We start from the raw sequence: 19,756 nt of genomic DNA, 5'->3' as shown, positions 1-19,756 counted from the left end.
TTATACTAACATTAAAACCTTTTCTTTGTTCATATTCCTTTTTTTATTATTATGTCAGCCGGTGTCTACCAGAGGAGGATGGGTTCCTCTTTAGAGTCTTGGTTCCTCTCAAGGTTTCTTACTGTTAAGGTGTTTTTCCTTGCCAATGCCACCATTGGCTCGCTCATGGGGGCTTGGACCTGTTTTTTCTGTAAAGCTGCTTTACAAAGCTGCTACAACGCCTGTTGTAAAAAGCGCTAACTTTGACCTGACACAGTTGGGGTTAGGATTAGGTGGAGTACAGAAATGTGCAGGTCAGGGGTTGGGGACTATTTCTCTTACATAAACCCAGTGACTTTGATACTCCTTTGATATTCCAATGGATTTCATTACTCATTACATTTTTGAACTACAACCACTATATCTGGTATTTTTTTCCTTGACATAGAGCATATGACTGCATTTTATACTGACAGCATTCATCTAAACCTGCTATCTTTTCTTTCATCCCTCCATCTATCACCCTACAATTTTGATATTTCTTACATTTTCAAGCTTGAATCAGCCAGCCACAGGAAAACATACATGTTGATACTTGTCTAATTTTAATTTTAGAGCGTCCAAAACCGGTAAAATATATTCAAATTAAGATCCAAAGCGAATGACTGCATTTTTTTGGACAGCCCTTATTTACTTAACCTTTTTCCTTTGTTTATCATGTTTCCCTTTCATTTATTCCTTCATTATTCAGTGGAAACACATGGATTTTGACACTTAAATTTTAAAGCTGGATTTTTAAAACTTGGTAGAAAGATTCAACTGCTGACCCAGATCATAAGAGAATGCTCCTAACTCAATTCCCTTTATTATTATTTTTTGCTTTATGTTGCTGCGTCAGTTCCCAGTTTAAGCTTCCACGTTGAGTTCATGCTCATCAGGTACACCAAATAAGGATCACAGAGCTTCAAATTCCCAAGTCCAAAAAACACACAGCACAACAGACTGACTGCATTGTGTGATGACTTTATTTTGTGAGGCAGGACAGTACAGATGAATTACTGCTAAAGGCTGCCAATACAAGTGATTTCAGAGATGGTCCACAGCTTCACTCTTCATCAAACCCTTTCTGTATAAACAGAATATTGAGGATAGATCCATTCAGTTGCTAATTACAAAATATTAATATAATTACATAAATTCTGTCTATAGGGTAATTTGTCAGTCAAATATGTCAATAAAAATATGGAGAAAACTGGACTAAAAATACCACAAACATACCTTTGAGCCTGGCTCACGACTCTTTGCACGCATTTTGTTGACCTGGGACTCAGCAATGTCAGCCCTCTCCACAGCTTCATCTAGCTCATGCTGCAATTTGCGGAACTTTCCAAGATGAACATTTGCCTGTTCCTCCTAGGATACAAGGTTCACAATACACTTACTATAGCAAAAGGCACCATTGTAAGGTAAAATTGCGTTTGATTGAGAGTACTTACAGCATCTTCAGCAGATCTCTTGTAGGCCTTAACTTTAAGTTGCAGCTTGTCCACTAAATCTTGAAGACGGGCTATGTTCTTTTGGTCCTCTTCAGTCTATATGTCAAATAATTCAAAAATAAAAAGGATATCAGTATGTTTATATTACTCTAGTCTATTGGTAGCCTTTTAAGAAAAAAGTCTGTTATTTAATAGATTTTAACAGTGTAACAGATTATAGTCAAACCTGGTAGGAAAGCTCTTTAATGCGACGTTCATATTTGCGAATTCCCTTCACAGATTCACCACTTCTCTTCTGCTCTGCTTCAAGTTCACTCTCCAGCTCTCTTACCTGACCGAAATTAGATGAAATTATGCTTGCACAGAACATTAAACTTCTGTATAGAGAATTCAGAGAATATAGTTCAACTTCAATCATTCATGTCTCATTCAGCTCTCATGAAATTAAACACCACCTCTCACCTTATAAATTACATTGTAGCAACCCAAGAACTTGTCAAGCCTCTCCCCCAAGCCCCCCTCTAATATCACACTGAGTACATAGTTACTGTTATCCAATTACCATGCTACAATACTGCTAATTTCCTCTATGGGATTTGCAATGCCACGTTAGTGCCGAAGTAACGTTGATGTACATTTATATTCCCACACTGAGTTAACTACTTATAACATTTTTAGCTTTATCACATTTAAAGCTTGTAAGGCATACATAAAATTTAAGGAATGCATTATACATTTTTCATCAATTAAAAAAAAAATTATTAATAATATTGTAAATCCATTTTCTATTTGTTATAGATTGGAATTCATCAGCATGTTCAGGTGGTTACGATTAAATCAGTTTCCCCAAATTTATAAACACTGCATTTTAGTAGAAGTGTCTTAATGTTCAAGTAAACTCTAAAATTATGGAAAGGTCATTGTGTAAGCAAGTCTGGGCTAAACAAACTGCCTTCTTCAGACTGTAGTCACTGATTCACTCAGAAATTTCTGTATCACACATTACTGCTGAAAGGGATACCAATAGTAATGGCAAGCTAGATGGCACTGAGTAAAGGATATGAAACATCTTCCAATGCGGACCAGTAGAGTCATGAATTGATGTTATGTATGACAATGGAATTCACAGGTATTTTGGGAAGTGTTTTAAGTTGTATGCAGCACTTTTGTGTACACCACATCTGGTAAACCTGGCAGTAAATGTGAAAAAAAGCACCTGCAATGTTGCAAATATACATATTTGTGTTTTTTCAATAGCAAAGTACAAAACGCAGGATAAACTGCGTGCCTTTGATGTGTTGTGGGCATCTCTTACAATAAGCACAAATTTACTGCCAAGTTTGCCAATATTGTGTATATCACGTCACATCTGGTAAACTCACACATAATTTGAAATGCTTTCCATTTGAAAACAATTTGTTTACTGTTCAAGTGCAACATCGGAGTGTGTTTTATGGTTACAATGTTGACTACAAATTTGCTGATCAGTATAGTATCTTTGTATTTGTGTATTGAACAGATAAAGGAAAACTGCTGTTAACATTACTTACAAAAAGAACTTTTCCCCCTAAAGCTTAACACTTTTCTTACTTCAACTCCAATGTAGATGATTAATATACTCACCCTGGCCTCCAGCTTCTGCACTTGTTTCTTGCCCCCCTTCATGGCAATTTGTTCTGCTTCATCCAAACGGTGCTGCAGGTCCTTGATCGTTTGCTCCATGTTCTTCTTCATGCGCTCCAAGTGGGCACTGGTATCCTGCTCCTTCTTAAGTTCCTCTGCCATCATGGCAGCATCAGTGATGGCCTTTTTTGCTTTTTCTTCAGCATTTCTGCACTCCTGTATTGCCTCTTCCACTTCAGTCTGAAGTTGGGATATATCAGCTTCTAGTTTCTTCTTTTGGTTCAGTAGGCCTGTATTCTGTAAGTTGAAGGGTCATCAATATGGCTGATATTCCTTTATTGAAGAGAACAAACAAAAAAAACATACATCACCTGGGAATGCAGAAGCTGCACTCTCTCGCTGACATCAAGGAGTTCTTGTTCAGCAAGTTTTCGTCCTCTCTCAGTTTGCTCTAGTACATTTCTGAGCTCCTCAAGTTCTGCCTGCAGCAGAACATTACGTCTCTCTACAATGGCAACATTCTCCTTCAGATCATCACTGGCACGTAGAGAGTCATCCAGCTGAATTTGGCAATCCTAATTAAGGGAGGTTTGTTGTTATGTGCTTGTTATAATACGCATTTACCTATATTTACAAATTTGATCTTTGTTACCTTAAGATTAGAATGGAGGCTCTTCAGTTGTTTTTGGGCCTCTGCAGCTTGTCTGTTGGCTTGACTTAGCTGAATCTCCATCTCATTCAGATCTCCTTCCATCTTCTTCTTTACTCTGAGAGCCTCGTTCCTGTTACGAGTCTCTGCCTCCAAAGATGTTTGCAGGGTGTCAATGGTCCTCATTAAGTTTCTTTTTGACTGTTCCATTTCCTCATCCTTTTCAGTCAGCTTACGTTCAAGATCAGCCTTTATCTGGTTAAATTCCAGCTGGGCTCTTAGGATTTTACTCTCTTCATGCTCTAAAGAGCCCTGCCAGTAAAAGAATAGGCTTTCAGTTGTCATAATGTGGCTGCTTTCTAATCTATTCTTGAATGCTGTCTCGTTCTCTTACCTCTGCCTCCTCGAGGGCAGCTTGGATTTCAGATTTTTCTTGCTCCAGCTGTTTTCTGACCTTCTCTAGTTCATGAACTGTCTTCCCACCTTCACCAAGTTGCTCGGTTAAATCGGTTATTTCCTCTAAGAAAAAAATTGAGACGATGAAGAACATACAATATTACATAACATATATGTCATATTAATGTAGATATAAGGAACATATAATAAGTAATGTAGATATTACACCTTGGAGAATCTTGTTCTCTCTTTTAAGGGTCTCCAAATGATCCAAAGATTCCTCATAAGAGTTCTTCAGCTTGAAAAGTTCAGTGCTCATGGATCTGGCTTCCTTCTGGGAACTTTCTAGCTCACATTGAGACTCCTCATATTTCTGCTTCCAATCAGCAAGGACCTAATAAAACGTTGCCCAATTAATTTTAGATAACAGATTTCAGATAATGGACATGACGTGTATTAGACCACATAGATCACTATAAGATGGTAGATACAGTATCAATCTTAATACTCTAACAGTTAAGATGATATTAACCCTACAATATTTCTGAAAATTGAGTCTATATTAGTAATGGCAGCAATTAATGACATAATTTATTGGCATTACCTTATCAAAGTTTCTTTGTTTTTTGTCCAAGGCTGCAGCAGCTGCATTGGATCGCTCCATATCCACCATGAGATCTTCAATCTCATTCTGAAGCCTGTGTTTTGTCTTCTCAAGAGAAGAACATTTAGCATTGACTGCTTCCACAGCCTCTTCTGCATCCTGCAAACGCTGAGCCAATTTCTTCCTGTATGAAAAGGAAGACGTACATAATAATGTGTAAACATAAAAGGCATTTGTTGTACATTTGAGCAATGAATACTAGTGGTATGGTATATTTTTCAAGAACCTAGAGCTATTGTAATCAACCATGGAAAGGTCCTTAGAGAGGCTGGACAGAGAGATCAGTCCACTGTGAACAGGTCTAATGCTTTAGCTACTACAGCATTCCAAAGAGAAAACAGGTAAGTGCACTTTGAACATTGCATTTCTTATTTATCAAAGTATTTCTGTATAAAGTATCACACTGTACATTAGGTAGTGCTCTAACAGCCTTAGAGTAGCAACCATACATTCAGAACCCAGAGAACCTCTCATACATTATGTATACAAAAGTATAGGGACTCACCTTCTAATTATTAATTTCAGGTGTTTCAGCCATACCCATTGCTAACAAGTGGATAAAATTAAGAATATAGTCTTGCAGTCTCAATAGACAAACACTGGCAGTACAACAGATCATACTGATGAGCTCAGTGACTTTAAATGTGGCAGTGTCATAAGATGCCATATCTGCCAAAAGTCAGTTAGTAAAATTTCTGTCCTGCTAGATCTGCCCCTGTCAACTGTAAGTGCTATTACTGTGAAATGGAAGCACCTAGAGGCAGCAACAGCTTAGCCATGCAGTGGTAAACCAGGCAAACTCACAGAGTGGGGCCAGCGAGTGCTGAAGCACATCCCCTATCCTCTGTTAATTCACTCACTAACGCGTTCCACATTGCTTCTTTAAGCAACATGTGCAAGAACTGTGTATCAGGAGCGATACAAAATAGGTTTCCATGGCTGAGCAGCTACACACAAGCCTAAGATCAAAATGCACAATGCCACATGAAGGTGGGAGTGGTGTAAAGCATGCCGCCACTGGACTCTGGAGCAGTGAAAACGCATTCTGTGGAGTGAAGAATCACACTTCTCTATCTGGTAGCCTGATGGACGAGTCTGGGTTTGTTCCAGCATGACAGTACACAACAAGGTTCATAAAGGCATGGCTGGGTGAGTTTGGAGTGGAAGAACCTGACTGGCTCACACAGAGCCCTGACCTCAACCCCATCCAACACCTTTGGGATGAAGTAGAACGCAGACTGTGAGCCAGGCCCTCTTGTCCAACATCTTAGAAATCTTGTGGAAAGCTTCCCAGAAAAGTGGAAGCTGTTATAGCTGCAAAGCGGGGACCAACTCCATATTATTGCCTATGGATTTAGAATGGGATGTCATAAAAGCTCCTGTGGGTGTAATGTGTATGTGTGCCAGTACTTTTTGCCCATATAGTGTATTAAAGATATACTCATCCAGGATAATACCATCCACCTCAAAAAACACAGCAACGAATAATGCAGGGCAATTTAGTATGAGACACCCCCTGAGATGCCTGTTGAGAGTTTTGGTTATAGGTGATTCTATGAAAAGTTTGTTCTACTAACCTAATCAGTATCAGACTAGTTAAACCAATTTACAATGACAGCACCTTTGGTCTAAAACTAGCACTGCTTAACATAAGATCTCTTACATCTAAGGCTGTCATTGTAAATGAACTTACTACTGATCATGATTTTGCTGCTCTATGCCTCACAGAAATTTGGATTAGATCCGATGAATACTTTGCTCTAAATTAAGCCACCCCCACAGTCTACAATTTTGTGCATAGTCCTTGTTTAAGTGGCCGGGTGGAGGCGTAGCAACCTTTCATACAAATGTTTTTTTGAATTTGTTTCTTTAAATATAAGCGAGAAAATGTAAAGAAAATGCTTTATGAAAAGCTCAATTTACTAAGTTTGTATACCAAACCTGAAGTACAAAACCTGGGTGTAATCTTAGACTCTGAGATACGTTTTATCCCGCATGCAAACACAGTCAGTAAAGCAGCTTTTTATCTTTTGAGAACTATTGCTAAAGTTTGGCTGGTTCTATCTCAGAGCGATGCAGAGAAACTTGTTCATGCATTTGTTACAACCAGTGTTGATTATTGTAATGCTCTTCTTACTGAGCTTCCTAAAAAACAATACATTCTCTACAAATCATACAAGATGCAGCAGCACAGATACTAACAAAAACAAAAAAAGAAGATCATATCATAACCATTTTGAAAGAACTGCCCTGGCTACCTGTGTCTTTCAGGATAAATTCTCCTAATAGTTTTTAAGGCTCTAAACATCACAGAATGTCTGTTTATGTTCCAGCACAAGATCTTAGATCTGGAGATACTGGCCTTCTGTAAACACTTTCCATAAAATACAGAAAACGTGAAAAGGCCTCTTTCAGTTATTATGCTTCTGAACTGTGGAACTCGATTCCACCTTTTGTTAGACCATCAAGCTCAGTGCACACGTCTAACAAACATTTTAAAATGTGTCTGTTTAACTTAGCGTTTAATTAAAATTATATGTCTCTTGGTATTTATCTTTTTAACTTGTTTTGCGTCATTGTCCTATAAGATTTTAAATTAATATTCATTTCTTTCAATACTGATACAAATTTCTTTTATTACTGTTAAGCTTTATCTGCTGTCTATAAGGCACTTCGAGTTGCCACTGGCATGAAAAGAGCTATATAAATAAAGATAATATAATTCCCTAACAACAGGGCCAACGACATGTCGCTCTATATTAGGGGTGTCCAACCTTATACGTAAAGGGCTGTTTCCACTTGTTTAATTAGTTTGTCTTGAACTTCAATTACTGATCATGTGTTCTCCTGCTTTGTTAGAATGAAAACCCGTAGACCCACCGGGCCTTGCAGATAAGACTGGACACTCCTACCCTACATGCATCTGAAAGCGTTATAACCCACCCTGGGGCAACATGGGTCAGGGTGCAGCACTTCATCTGGTGACATTACCTAAGAGGTGACACAAGCATCCACTGCACTGAAGGAAGGTCATATGAAGCGACATCAACCATGGACAGCAGTGTCAGTTCGACTGACTTTGTTTGATTCCACTGTAAGCTTGAGTGAATCCCACCACAAATTCAGACAAATCTGTGTCTAACGCCCATGTTGAAAGCACATCCACATAGCTAGTATGGTGGTTAAGCTCCTTCTCTAACACTGAGCTCGCTCAAGGTGAGGGGAGAGCTGCAATCCTTGTGGTCTGAGCCTACACCAAGATGCTCAGGTTTGGTTAGATGAGGAGCTGTATATTCTAAACATCCAGTAGTCACAAGTGCTAAAAGCTTAGCACTTCATTAATACAAACATATAATATTATATGATCATATTTGTGTGTGTGTATATATATATATATATATATATATATATATATATATATATATATATATACGCATACACACACACATGAAGAACGATGTCTGTCCACATTCATGAGAATCTCCAGTTCACACATTGTCTAGCTGTACCTGTACATTGTGTTGTCTCAATCTCTCCAAACATGCATATTAATCCTCTGGAAACAAATCCATGGAAATACTAGCATACAAACAGTTTAAGATGGACTGTTGCATGCCTTCCAATACAGTCAAGTAAAAAAGTTGGACCAAAGTAACTATTCACACTGCAGTACACCTTAACACTAGAGAGAATTTCCCAAACTATTGTGATGACATTTTTTTTCAATAATTAAGAAGCATTTTCAGTGCAAAGTTTACTTTTTCAAAACTTCTCAGAGCTCTGTCTGCAGTATGTAGCAACATCTCAAAATATATTAATTCCAACAAAACATCAAAAGTAGTGTTCTCACAACAGAAATGCTTAATCAATCACAGCACATTCACCTCAGAAACACTAATAACTGTTGGCACTATGTTACTCTTTTATGTAAATCTATGAAGAGTAAGGAGTTATTTGCCCTGTAGTTTTGTTTCTCACCGTAATTATTCTTAAGCTGATCATGTAAACAACAACAAAAAAGTGGAACAGGGCAGAAGTTATACACGTATGCACTTGCTTATTATTTTCTGGGCCCATAATGGACTGTGTATTGTGAACAAAATAACTCCAGAAGGGCTCATTGTTTTAGAGGTTATGCTCATGCAATCCATCTTGAACTCTTCATCATGCTAACGAATGGATTTATTTTCAGAGAATTACCATGCACATTTGGAGAATATACAGGTACAGCTGGACACTACGTGAACTGGTGATTCAGAGGAGCGCGGACATACATCTTTCTTAATGTATAGAAAAACTAATGTGAACACATATGAACACAATGAAGTCGTTTATTATGAAATTTTCTAAGCTGTCATTATCTGTGACTACTGCTGCCACTGCAAGGTGAGTAATGTGAGAAAAGAAGGTCACAGATGTTTAGAAGCCCACCTTCTGCAATTCTTGGAAATCAGAAAGATAAATATAATTTAGCCATTTCACGTGAAGAAAACACTTCTATAACATATTATGGAAAAATACAGAACTGTTTACTGTAAGCAACACTACAGAACTTTCTGATAAACAATGTTGTATCACTAGTATATCTGTGTGCCTATAGCCGAATATACATTGCAGTGTGTGGTAGAAATCAGGCAGACCAGCATTATTTCTAGCATTATTTAGTGTTTAACTGAGTGTTAGATTCTAACAAGTAATTTGTGGTTCACTCCTGAAAGTTTATTTCACAGATACAGTGATCATGAACACATTATTTTCTTTATTTACTTTAGTGTCAATCATGCTTTATTGTGCTTTTCTGTTTCTAGTTCTATTTTACATAATAGAGTTTGTTTGTTTGTAAGAAAAAGCCATGGCTGTGGGTATCTGACCTAAGACACCAAAAGCTTATTAATTTATAAGCTTTGATCCGATTATAAAGATTCTCTGGATTTACTAAATCTGTGAAAATAGCTCTTTTAGGTTCTAAGTCTTACTTGGCTTCTTCTAGTTCCTCGGTCCTCTGGATGGCATCAGTTTCATACTTGGTTCTCCATAGGGCCACCTCAGCATTAGCCTTAGATAAACTACGCTGCAGTTCTCCTTTGGCCTCTTGTTCCTCCTCATACTGTTCTCTGAGAAGATCTAAATCATGCCGGCAAGATTGCACTGCATGAGCAAGAGCATTCTTGGCCTAAGGAAAAGGAGTACAGAGGTTTAAGGCACTGTTGTTTATCAGTGTTTATTTACATATTCAGGTAAGCATACTGAAAATGAAAAAAAAATTAACCTTTAAGCCAACTGTGTCTAAACACATCGGAATTAGACTTCCGCATTTAACCCATCCGTGCAGTGAAACACCACATACACTCTAGTGAACACATACACACTAGGGGGCAGTGAGCACACTTGCCCGGAGTGGTGGGCAGCCCTATCCACAGCGCCCAGGGAGCAGTTGGGGGTTAGGTGCCTTGCTCAAGGGCACTTCAGTCACGTACTGTCAGCTGAGGGGATCGAACCGGCGACAAGGCTGGTTCCCTAACCTTCAGCCCACGACTGACGCAATAACAATGCGTAATACACTGATCTAACATAATAAAAAGACATTGTCTGGATGGCAGCATATGTTGCCAAAACATGTATATATCGCTCAGCATTAATGGTGCCTTCACAGATGTGCATGTCTGCCTCTCTGGGATGCTCTTTTTATTCACAATCATGTTACTGACCTGTTGCCAATCAACTACCAGGTGTTTTTTTAGCACTACACAACTTTACCAGCCTTTTGTTGCCCTCATCCCAACTTTTTTGGAACATTTTTGGACATATATTTTTCAATAAACAATAAAATTTCTCAGTTTCAAGATCTGATATGTTGTCTTTGTACTATTTTCAATGAAATATAGGGTTTAAATGCTCTGGACATCATTGCATTTTTTTTTATTTACATTTTGCACAAATCCATTTCCTTTTTGGAAATGGGGTTGTATGCCAACTTAATGAATCGATTTGGCAAAAAATCTTTTTTTTTTTTTTTTATAGTATGATAAATTTGCATGTTCAAAATGTGGAATGATTGTTTGAGCACCCCCTATTACCATATGCCCACTAAACTTTGCATCTTGTTTCAATGTTAGGCATGGAGCAGGTGTACCAAGTTTGGTGTCAATTGGACAATACCTTATATTTTCATGACAGTAGTGCCATGATAATATCTAAAACACAGTGTTTGATTACTGGTACAATTTAGTCAAACATGTCTAAGAGCAAAGTGGTTCAGTCTGAAGACTTGAGTACCTTGTCAACATTTGCATTGTCTTTAATGTAAATTGGGTGAGAGATATAGTTATTTTACATAATTAATATATGATTACATGTTGTAGCCCCCCTGGAGGTCAGTGTAGACCACAATTGGCGTGCTTCCTCAAAGTATTATTCTATAGGTTTGTACCAATTTTGGTTTCAATCAGATGATGTATGTGTGAATTACAGATAATAGAGTCGTAAAAATTCCACCCAGATGGATTTATTGACAGGTTGCAGACATGCTTTGTGAAAACGTCAACATTTTTTAAAATAATTATTTACTTTCAGACTCCAATCTTTGGTTTATGACCAGACTTGAGATGATGAGTTGTAAACTGTAGGACTAGTTCACTATAGGACATATTCAAAAAATTTGTATCTGTAGAAAAATGGTAATAATTAGTAAATGACTTGCATTTGCAAAGTTGTCAGGTTCACTTTAGAGCATTATTTTAAACTGCATGTTTATAATCTGTACGGTATAAGACTTTTACTCATTTTAGTTTTTTTAAAACATGAGCAGGGTCCCCCCAGTGGCCAATACCTGTCATGCTTCAAAGGGTAGTAGAGAGTCCATACCTAGAGATAACTAGAGGTCAAGTTTCATGGTGATTGGCCAATTTTAAGGTTGTCAAATACCTGCTAAAATCTCATTGGCCGATGGCAGCCACGTTTTTTCAAAAATGACATCAGTGTCATAAATCCTGATCCAGGACAGCACATTGTAGCACCGCGCCAATTTTCATGTAAACCGGACAACCTTTGGTTGCGTAACACTTTTTTGCTTGTTACAGTGCCACCTAGCGATGCAGTTCCACCAAACGCTGAAGATTGTCTACGACTGCCATAGCGTACACGCCTATGAAGTTTCATAACAATCGGTCAAAGCATTTCTGAGTTAGAGCTATATATGCATGATTTTTTAAATTTGAGCTCCACCCACATTTTCGGGTGGGGCCTGGGTGATACACAGAGATGAAATTCCCACATTTTTTTGATAATTATTAAAGTTCAGCTTCTTAGGATTCCATTGATAACAGATTTGTGTGAATTACCTTAAAATTACCATAAAATCTAAAGAGATTTTTGATATGGGCAAAGTAGCTGTTTTGTGGGCCATTACATAACCAATCAGCTGAAAAAAGAACTTTGTTTCTATGACATACAGTACAGAATCGCCAGCCCTAAATGTGCAAAGCTTTGCTACGGCACCACCATCAGGCCGACTGGGCTGAGCTTGAGCACCTGAGTAGCGGGAGGGACTACTACCTACTGACCAAGTTTCATGTCTGTATGACTCATGGTTTGGTCTGCACGATTCATTTTAGTGCAGAAAAAGAAGAAGAACAAGAAGAAGAATCCTAACAATTACAATAGCACTTCGTGCTTGGACCCCTAATAATACCGTTTATAATAAACCACCGCAACACTGTCAGTTACTTGAAATGAATAAGAAATATGCAAAATTTTACCTTGACTTCTTCTTCAAGCTGCCTTTTCAAATCTTCAAGCTGTTGACTGTAGGAGTGTTTTCCCCTTGTAAGTTGAAAGATTAGGGATTCTTTTTCTTCTATCTGTCTTGAAAGTTCATCTGTGGTATTGAACAAATATATTCACATTTTATTGTTTTATGCTAATGTAACAGACTCAAAATAATAATCACAGAATTCTCAGCCTACCATTCTCAGCCTGAAGCTTTGCCTTCTGAGTTGCAAAATCATTGAGAGACCTTTGGTTTTCCTCACACTTGTTTCGAAATTCATTCAGCTGGTCCTCCAGAGTCCTGCTTACCTTCTCCAGGTTAGTCTATCAAAAGTTAATATTATGACGTGTTAATGGGTTGATTATGACATGGTAATGGGTTATGTGGATATAGTTTGTTTGATTAGGGGTCCAAGTGCAAAGATATTTTCTTTTTCTGTTCTTCTAAGAACTTTATCCCAAACGTAGTCAGTGCCCAAACTTTTATTTAGTGGATAACTACTAACCTGAGATGTTCTCTAGCATATACTTTCGTATGCTCTATTCAGCGGAAAGAAATAGGTTTATCTGTTTGATAAGGGCATTGTTTTCAATTCCTGAAAGCTAACTCTTTACAATAACCAAAAAGGATTTTTTGCACCATGCCACAGAAGAACCGCTTTTAGCTTGCTAAAGAACCTTTCAATGGATAGTTTTTAGTAGACAATTTTTGTAAATAGTAGTTCTTCTATGTTATAACTCAAACCTTTTTTAAAAGAGTGTATATGTGGATGAAATAGACACAGTTCAAATGCAATATATTGTGCTTTTTACACATATTCATATATGTTATAATATATGAATATATGTAAATATATGCATATATTTACAAATGTATTTATTTACAAAGCATGTGGGAAAATCACAACTAGTCGTATACAGATGTTAGCCTACGTGGTACAGCTATGATGATTTGGTAACTCTTCTGCAAAACAGTGACATAACCACGCCATAAACATGTCATGGCAAATGTTATATGCTGTCATGAGCTGTCAGACAGATGCCTAGATATATGTGTTATGTTATTACTGTTATTACTGTTAATTGTCAAATATGTCAATGTTTTATGTCATGACTGCTAATTATTAATGTTATGGCACCAGTAATGACAATTACCAGCAATGGTAGCATGACGCTGATACAGTACTGAACATCATCTATCATGACAATTTAAAACAGCATATGCCACCTGCATTGACATGTTTGGGATAGTTATGTCAGTGTTGTCTTGCAGGGTTCAAGTAAAGTGTTACCAGTGGTTCCTTCTGCGATGTGAAGTCTGTGTTTTTTTAAACACAATATTTACCACTTTGTGATTTTTATCTTAATTCCTGCTAAAAAGTTTAGGGATTTGATTTAAATTATATATTGTTTTTTTCAGCATCACACAAAATGCATCATAACTGTTTTGCACCGGCAATGAAATGTATAGACATTTGTGCACTTTAATGTAAATGCAGGGTTACGGCACCAAGATTTTTCAGTTTATGTCTGTATGCAGCCACCATTGTGCGATGTTACCTCACAATGTCATCTAAACCTTAGTCACGAATCCTGTACTTGAGTGAAAATCGAGATACCCTTGGAAAACTGACATTGACTGTCACTGACATGTGAATTTCAAAATTAATGTTGAATACTGTTTAAGGAAAACTTACTTTGGATTTGACAATCTGTTCCATACTGGAGACCACATCATCCAGTTCCAATTTAAGCTCACTCTTCTCTTTCTCCAGTTTTTGTTTGATTCTCTGAAGATTATCTATCTGCTCTCCCAGTTCAGCCACACTGTCAGCTTGTTTCTTTCTCAATGTGGCAGCTGTGGCTTCATGATGTAGAGTGGCCTCTTCAAGGTCTCTGCGTAGTTTCTGGAACTCAGCCTCCCTTTTTTTGTTCATCTCAATCTGAGCAGCAGTAGCTCCTCCAGCCTCTTCCAGTCTCTCACTTATCTCCTCCAGCTCTCTGGCCAAGTCTGCCCTCTGTTTCTCTACCTTGGCCCTGGCAGCTCTTTCTGCCTCAAGTTCTTCTTCAAGTTCTTCAACTCGTGCCTAACACAAAGCAGAATTTACATAGTGCTCTACAACAATACGCATGACATTTTTTCAAATAAAATTTCATTTAAACTACCTGTAGCTCCTTCATTTTTTTCTGTAGTTGGGCAATCACAGCTTGTTCATCCTCAATTTTACTGTTAAGCTGGGTGATTTCAAAGTCTTTCCTGATGAAAACAATTTGTTTCAGATAAGATACTATCAAAATGTACAGTAATATGTGTAGGATGGAGCAACTTTTGATCTTACTTCTTAAGACGTTCCTCCAGTTGTTGTTTGTCATTTTCGAGGTCCATTATACTTTCTTGGGTCAACTTTAAGTCACCTTCTAGTTTTCTCTTTGCCCTTTCAAGATCCATACGAACCTTCTTTTCTTGCTCAAGAGATCCTTCTAACTGTTGGAAAAAAAAACATAACTTACTAGTCTAAGAACCAGTCTAATCGGTAGCTTGCCATTTTATGCACTTACATCATCCACTTGCTGCTCTAATTTAACTTTGGCTTTAGTGAGGGTGTTGACTTTGTCCTCCTCACTCTGTAGGTCATCCAAGGTTTGTTGATGTGCTTCCTGCAGGGCTTTTTTCTCCTTTGTTAGCTTAGCTATGATTTCATCCAGAGCTGCCATTTCTTCAGTCAGATTCTTCACCTGTAATATCACACATATTGAGAAAATTGGCTTGCATTATTGATATCTGTAAACCAAAAACTTTATTTATAAAGTACAGAAACCTTATTTTCTGTAGCATGCTTCTCCTTCTCCACTTTAGCCAGAGTCAACTCAAGATCATCAATGTCTTTTTTGAGCTCAGAACACTCATCCTCCAGCTTTCTCTTTTTGGCTGTTAGCTCTGCATTAATCTCCTCCTCATCCTCCAGCCTCTCAGTTAGTTCTTTAATTTTGGCTTCCATTTGGATCTTGTTTTTTATCAGCCCTTCACACCTTTCCTCAGCATCACAGAGATTGTCTTGCTCCTGTTTACATAACAAGGGTATGTCAAGACATTAAATACAAATGTTTGGAAATAACAGATTTTTCTTGAAGCACGTTTCAAACATACCGCCTGAACTTGAAGCTGGAGATCATTCTTTTCTTGGAGAAGAGAGACCATTTTCTCCTCAAGTTCTTTCTTACGAGCTTCAGACTTTGCAAAAGCCTCTTTGAGTTTCAAAAACTCCTCTTTCATGTTAGCCATTTCCTTCTCTGCTTCAGCAGACCTCAATAATGGTTTAATCTTAAAAAACAGCTTCATCCATGGCCAATTCTTGACAGCCATGAATGCACGCACATTCCACTGGATAACAAGTAAGGCATCCCTTTTGGGATCAAAGAAACAGTAAATAAACAGGAAACCTTTTAAACAAACTGTAAAGTTTCATGGAAAATGTACTGAAAAAAGTCCTACCTGCGTTCCACCATCTTCTGGTATTCAATTCTTGAGAGAAGGCCACGAGACCTAGCTTGAATTCCTGTGATTATTTTAGATAGTCGCTCATCTCTCATTTCCTCTAACTGACCCAACAGACCTGCTTTGAAAAACACCTGAAAAAAAAACAATATGTGTAATATGCTATTTTTTATCATTTTTCTTTTGGAATGATACATTTCAAGTGACTCAACAAAACTCTTACCTTTGTATGCCCAAACCTATATTGTTGGATATCTATATCAAGTGAAGCCAACAGTTTCTCTGCCCCCTTCCTGCTATCTATGAATTGACCTTCTGGGATGGCAGATGGGTTCAGGATGCGATACCTGTGAAATTTGAGGTAAAAGATTAATAAATGTTCTAAGTAAATGTTATACATTAGTATGTCACTTTGGTGATCCTGTACCTCTGTTTGAAATCCCCATACAGGATTCTGTTGGGGAAACCCTTTCTGCAGATTCTGATGCCTTCCAGCACACCATTACAGCGTAGCTGATGCATAACCAGGGGGTTGTCCATTGCACCAGGAGTCTTGGTCTCATTGGGGATGATGCAGCGTACAAAGTGTGGATGGGTTGAGCGCAGGTTTGTCATTAGCTTATTGAGATTTTCCTGGCAGTTAACAATTTCAATATAATCAGTAAGGGCAGCATACCCATCAAGGAGACATACAATACTGTTTTTCTGTTAGCTTTGGACTTGTAGTCTTGAACATACCCTGTGAAGTGCAGACACTGTCTGGAAAGATGATCCTTTCTTCTTCTTTTCTTTTTTGCCACTAGTAGCATCAGACATAGCTGAAATAATAATGGTATGCATCAGAAATACTGTATATCACACTTTTTTTCAAACATACTTTTTGTTGCCAGCTGTAAACATTGTGGGTGATCCATTTATACATGGGCCAACATCCTGTGGGGGCCATAAGGTCCATATTTCTCCATTCTCCCAAAGATATCCCACTCTACAGATTTTCTATGACAGCATTCCACGAAAGGTATTCTTTTTGTCAGACGTGCTGCAGACAGTTCTCAAGATTTGCGTCCAACAACTTTAAAAGTATACCAAAAGCAGGAACTTGGGAGTACCAATGATTTGAGAGTTTGATGTAGTAACTGTGTGCATGGGCTTAATGACCAGTATTAATGACCTGTATTAATTTTTATTTAGTTCATTTCTGATAAAAGAAATATTAATGCAAAAGCAGTATTCTTTGACATATTCAACTTCAGTCTGTCTGTTAAGATAGGAGGAGAACCACAATGTCTCTTAAAGGATAAAAAACCAACAAGTCAATGTGAGATGCCACATAATTCATTAAGTTAAATTCATGCAAAATCCAACCACTATGGATGGCCTGTGGACAGCAGTTCTTTTAAATCATTAAAATATTTTAGGAAACTACGACATAGTAGTGTGCAGTTGTCCTCATGATTAGATGGCCCATGAAATGCTGATAAACACTACACTGTGTAAAAAAATCACCACAATGCCATGTGTACATTGCACATTTCATATCTTCTTTGTGTTTATAGTGTATATTTAATAGATGGATATTTTGTTTTATCTTTTCTACAATATTGTTCTTCTATTTGACTGCTGTTTCTTATTATCTTATTGCTTCATGTGAGTGGGCAGTTATCCAAGCATTTTACTGCTAATTGTACTGTGTAGGAATATCCATAATTTGTTGCGATTTTCCTCCTTTAAGTGAACATACAGCATAACCACAACAAAAACAGTTGCTAAACACAACAAAAACAGTTGCTAAACATCTATGTATGACATACATGCATGTGAGCAATTCTTTTGGACTGCCAGTTTATGACATTGTGGGTAGGTGATGAATATAAATCTCTAGGAACTATTTAACCTAAAATGTTCATTAGGTTGCGTCCTGATTCTCAGACAATCTCTGGGCCAACGTGGTGTAGCAATCTGGAGCGATGTTGACATTGTCAACAACCAATAGGTGAGGTCAGGGGTGTCTCCTGGCCGGGACTTGCCTTGAATATTTTTTAACCAGCCCTAAACTTTATAATTCTCATCATCCCTGATTTCATTCAGGGTTGCATTCACCCACTCCACAGAGACAAAGAGAGAGAGCGAGCGAGAGAGAGAGAGAGAGAGAGAGAGTGCAAAGGAGCGTTCTGTTAGACTGTGCATAAAGAGGAGAAACTGGTGGAACTGTGGCATGAGCAAGAGTGTCTTTTTGACGTGTCTTCCTATTTATACCACAATAGAGCAGAGAAGGTACAGGGTGGGACAGAAATTACAGTGTCTTGTCTTTTTCTTTTTGGCTGTTTTTTCAGAACACACCACTGCACACACAAGGGCAGCTGTGCCCAAAAGCTGTTTCTGTATCTGCTCTTTGGTTATACAGTATAACAGTTATTCAAATGGTCATGTAAACACCACACTCCGATCTAGAAATCCGATAAAGAGAGCTGGATTTTAGCTCAGTAATAAGATTTCTCAGTGCATGTAAACTCATTCTCCGATTTCAACAGGATTTCTCAGTCTACGCATGCACAAGAACAGACAATGGATGTTGTGACATGGCAGCAAAACACTGTTGGAGCGGTGCTGAAACCAAACACGAAATAAAGAATTTGAATATTTTTCATCTTCTAGATGACATAAGTTCATATCTTCAGGTAAAGTGGCATGATGTTTAAAAAAAAAAAGCCGCGGCATGAAGTTTGAGTTTCACATTATGTTTACGTCACATCTTTCTCTCTGAGTCTATTGGCTGGTTGCAAAGCAGGAATCTGATTTCTGCCTGACTCATGTAGACCCGGAGTTTCCCATTCTCTGATTACTCAAGTGCATGTAAACGTGTTGATCGCATTACTGACAAAATCTGATTTCTGCAGTTATCGGATTATTGAGTGCACGTATACGCACGCATTGTCTTTAGATGTGAGAGTGCCAGACTTCAGTGTTTCAGAGTATTTTCAGTCTTTTCAAGGTCTTCTAGCCTACAGTTAGCATAAGTGTGCCAGCTTTTAGGTCATGTATACAGAATACACATAAATGGTGTATTTACAATTACATTTCCCATGTGAGTATGCATTACTTAAGACATAATTCAAACTCAAAAGCACAACGTGTTTGCATTTGTATTTCTGAGTACAAAACAATTGCCAATTTGAAATTACATTTCTTCATCATCTTGCTCCAGCTCTGCCAAAATTATGCCAAAAAATGTATTCACATCTCTGTGTGCAACTGCATTTTTGCTGTCAACAAGGCACTCTTGTCAAGCAAACGCTGCAGAGGGGACACTGGGGAGGACCTTTTAGTTTGGGGCATACTCGTTTTAAAAGGAAGTGACAAAAAGTCTAAACTTTGGCAGTACTGGCAAATTTAACTCTCACCAATCAAGCTGAGCATGTCAAACGAATTTCCTGTTGGTTTGTGGGGAAGTGATTCTTGATGGATTAGGAGAGCTTATGGCTGCATAAGCAACAACTTTAGTGACAATGTGTTTTCAGTCTTGCGTCAAGTGAGTGACCTGCTTTGGGCAGAGGTTTACAGGACTGCTGGAGGACCTAGATGGCCAATTCCTATTAAGGAGATGCGGGGCCACTGTGGGTTAACCCAGTGTTTCCCAAGCCTGGTCCTGGAGGAACACTAAACTGCACATTTTAATGTTTTCACTG

The 19,756-nt window shown here is 38.0% G+C and overlaps 1 protein-coding gene across 4 annotated transcripts in view; it reads right to left on the bottom strand.

Annotated features, from left to right (window-relative positions):
- Nucleotides 1–982: 982 nt before the first annotated feature.
- The window catches only part of LOC118801963 (myosin-7-like), a 46,224-nt gene continuing 27,450 nt past the window's right edge, over nt 983–19,756 (bottom strand). For all 4 annotated transcript variants that reach the window (XM_036562374.1, XM_036562376.1, XM_036562377.1 and 1 more), the window contains 23 exons: nt 16,809–16,888; nt 16,498–16,703; nt 16,294–16,417; nt 16,068–16,204; nt 15,723–15,978; nt 15,394–15,636; nt 15,134–15,310; nt 14,914–15,059; nt 14,741–14,831; nt 14,272–14,661; nt 12,772–12,898; nt 12,565–12,683; nt 9,784–9,980; nt 4,748–4,931; nt 4,372–4,537; nt 4,142–4,266; nt 3,751–4,059; nt 3,470–3,673; nt 3,099–3,395; nt 1,702–1,806; nt 1,476–1,571; nt 1,258–1,392; nt 983–1,105 (listed from right to left, as the gene is read on the bottom strand). In XM_036562374.1, the coding sequence (XP_036418267.1) occupies nt 1,085–1,105; nt 1,258–1,392; nt 1,476–1,571; nt 1,702–1,806; nt 3,099–3,395; nt 3,470–3,673; nt 3,751–4,059; nt 4,142–4,266; nt 4,372–4,537; nt 4,748–4,931; nt 9,784–9,980; nt 12,565–12,683; nt 12,772–12,898; nt 14,272–14,661; nt 14,741–14,831; nt 14,914–15,059; nt 15,134–15,310; nt 15,394–15,636; nt 15,723–15,978; nt 16,068–16,204; nt 16,294–16,417; nt 16,498–16,703; nt 16,809–16,888 (3,935 nt within the window). In that variant the 3' untranslated portion in view covers nt 983–1,084. The remainder of the gene's footprint in view (nt 1,106–1,257; nt 1,393–1,475; nt 1,572–1,701; nt 1,807–3,098; nt 3,396–3,469; nt 3,674–3,750; nt 4,060–4,141; nt 4,267–4,371; nt 4,538–4,747; nt 4,932–9,783; nt 9,981–12,564; nt 12,684–12,771; nt 12,899–14,271; nt 14,662–14,740; nt 14,832–14,913; nt 15,060–15,133; nt 15,311–15,393; nt 15,637–15,722; nt 15,979–16,067; nt 16,205–16,293; nt 16,418–16,497; nt 16,704–16,808; nt 16,889–19,756) is intronic.

This window comes from Colossoma macropomum, unplaced genomic scaffold (genome assembly GCF_904425465.1).
Source record: "Colossoma macropomum unplaced genomic scaffold, Colossoma_macropomum, whole genome shotgun sequence".
NCBI classification, from domain to species: Eukaryota; Metazoa; Chordata; class Actinopteri; order Characiformes; family Serrasalmidae; genus Colossoma; species Colossoma macropomum.
This window is presented reverse-complemented; position numbering and strand designations above follow the sequence as displayed.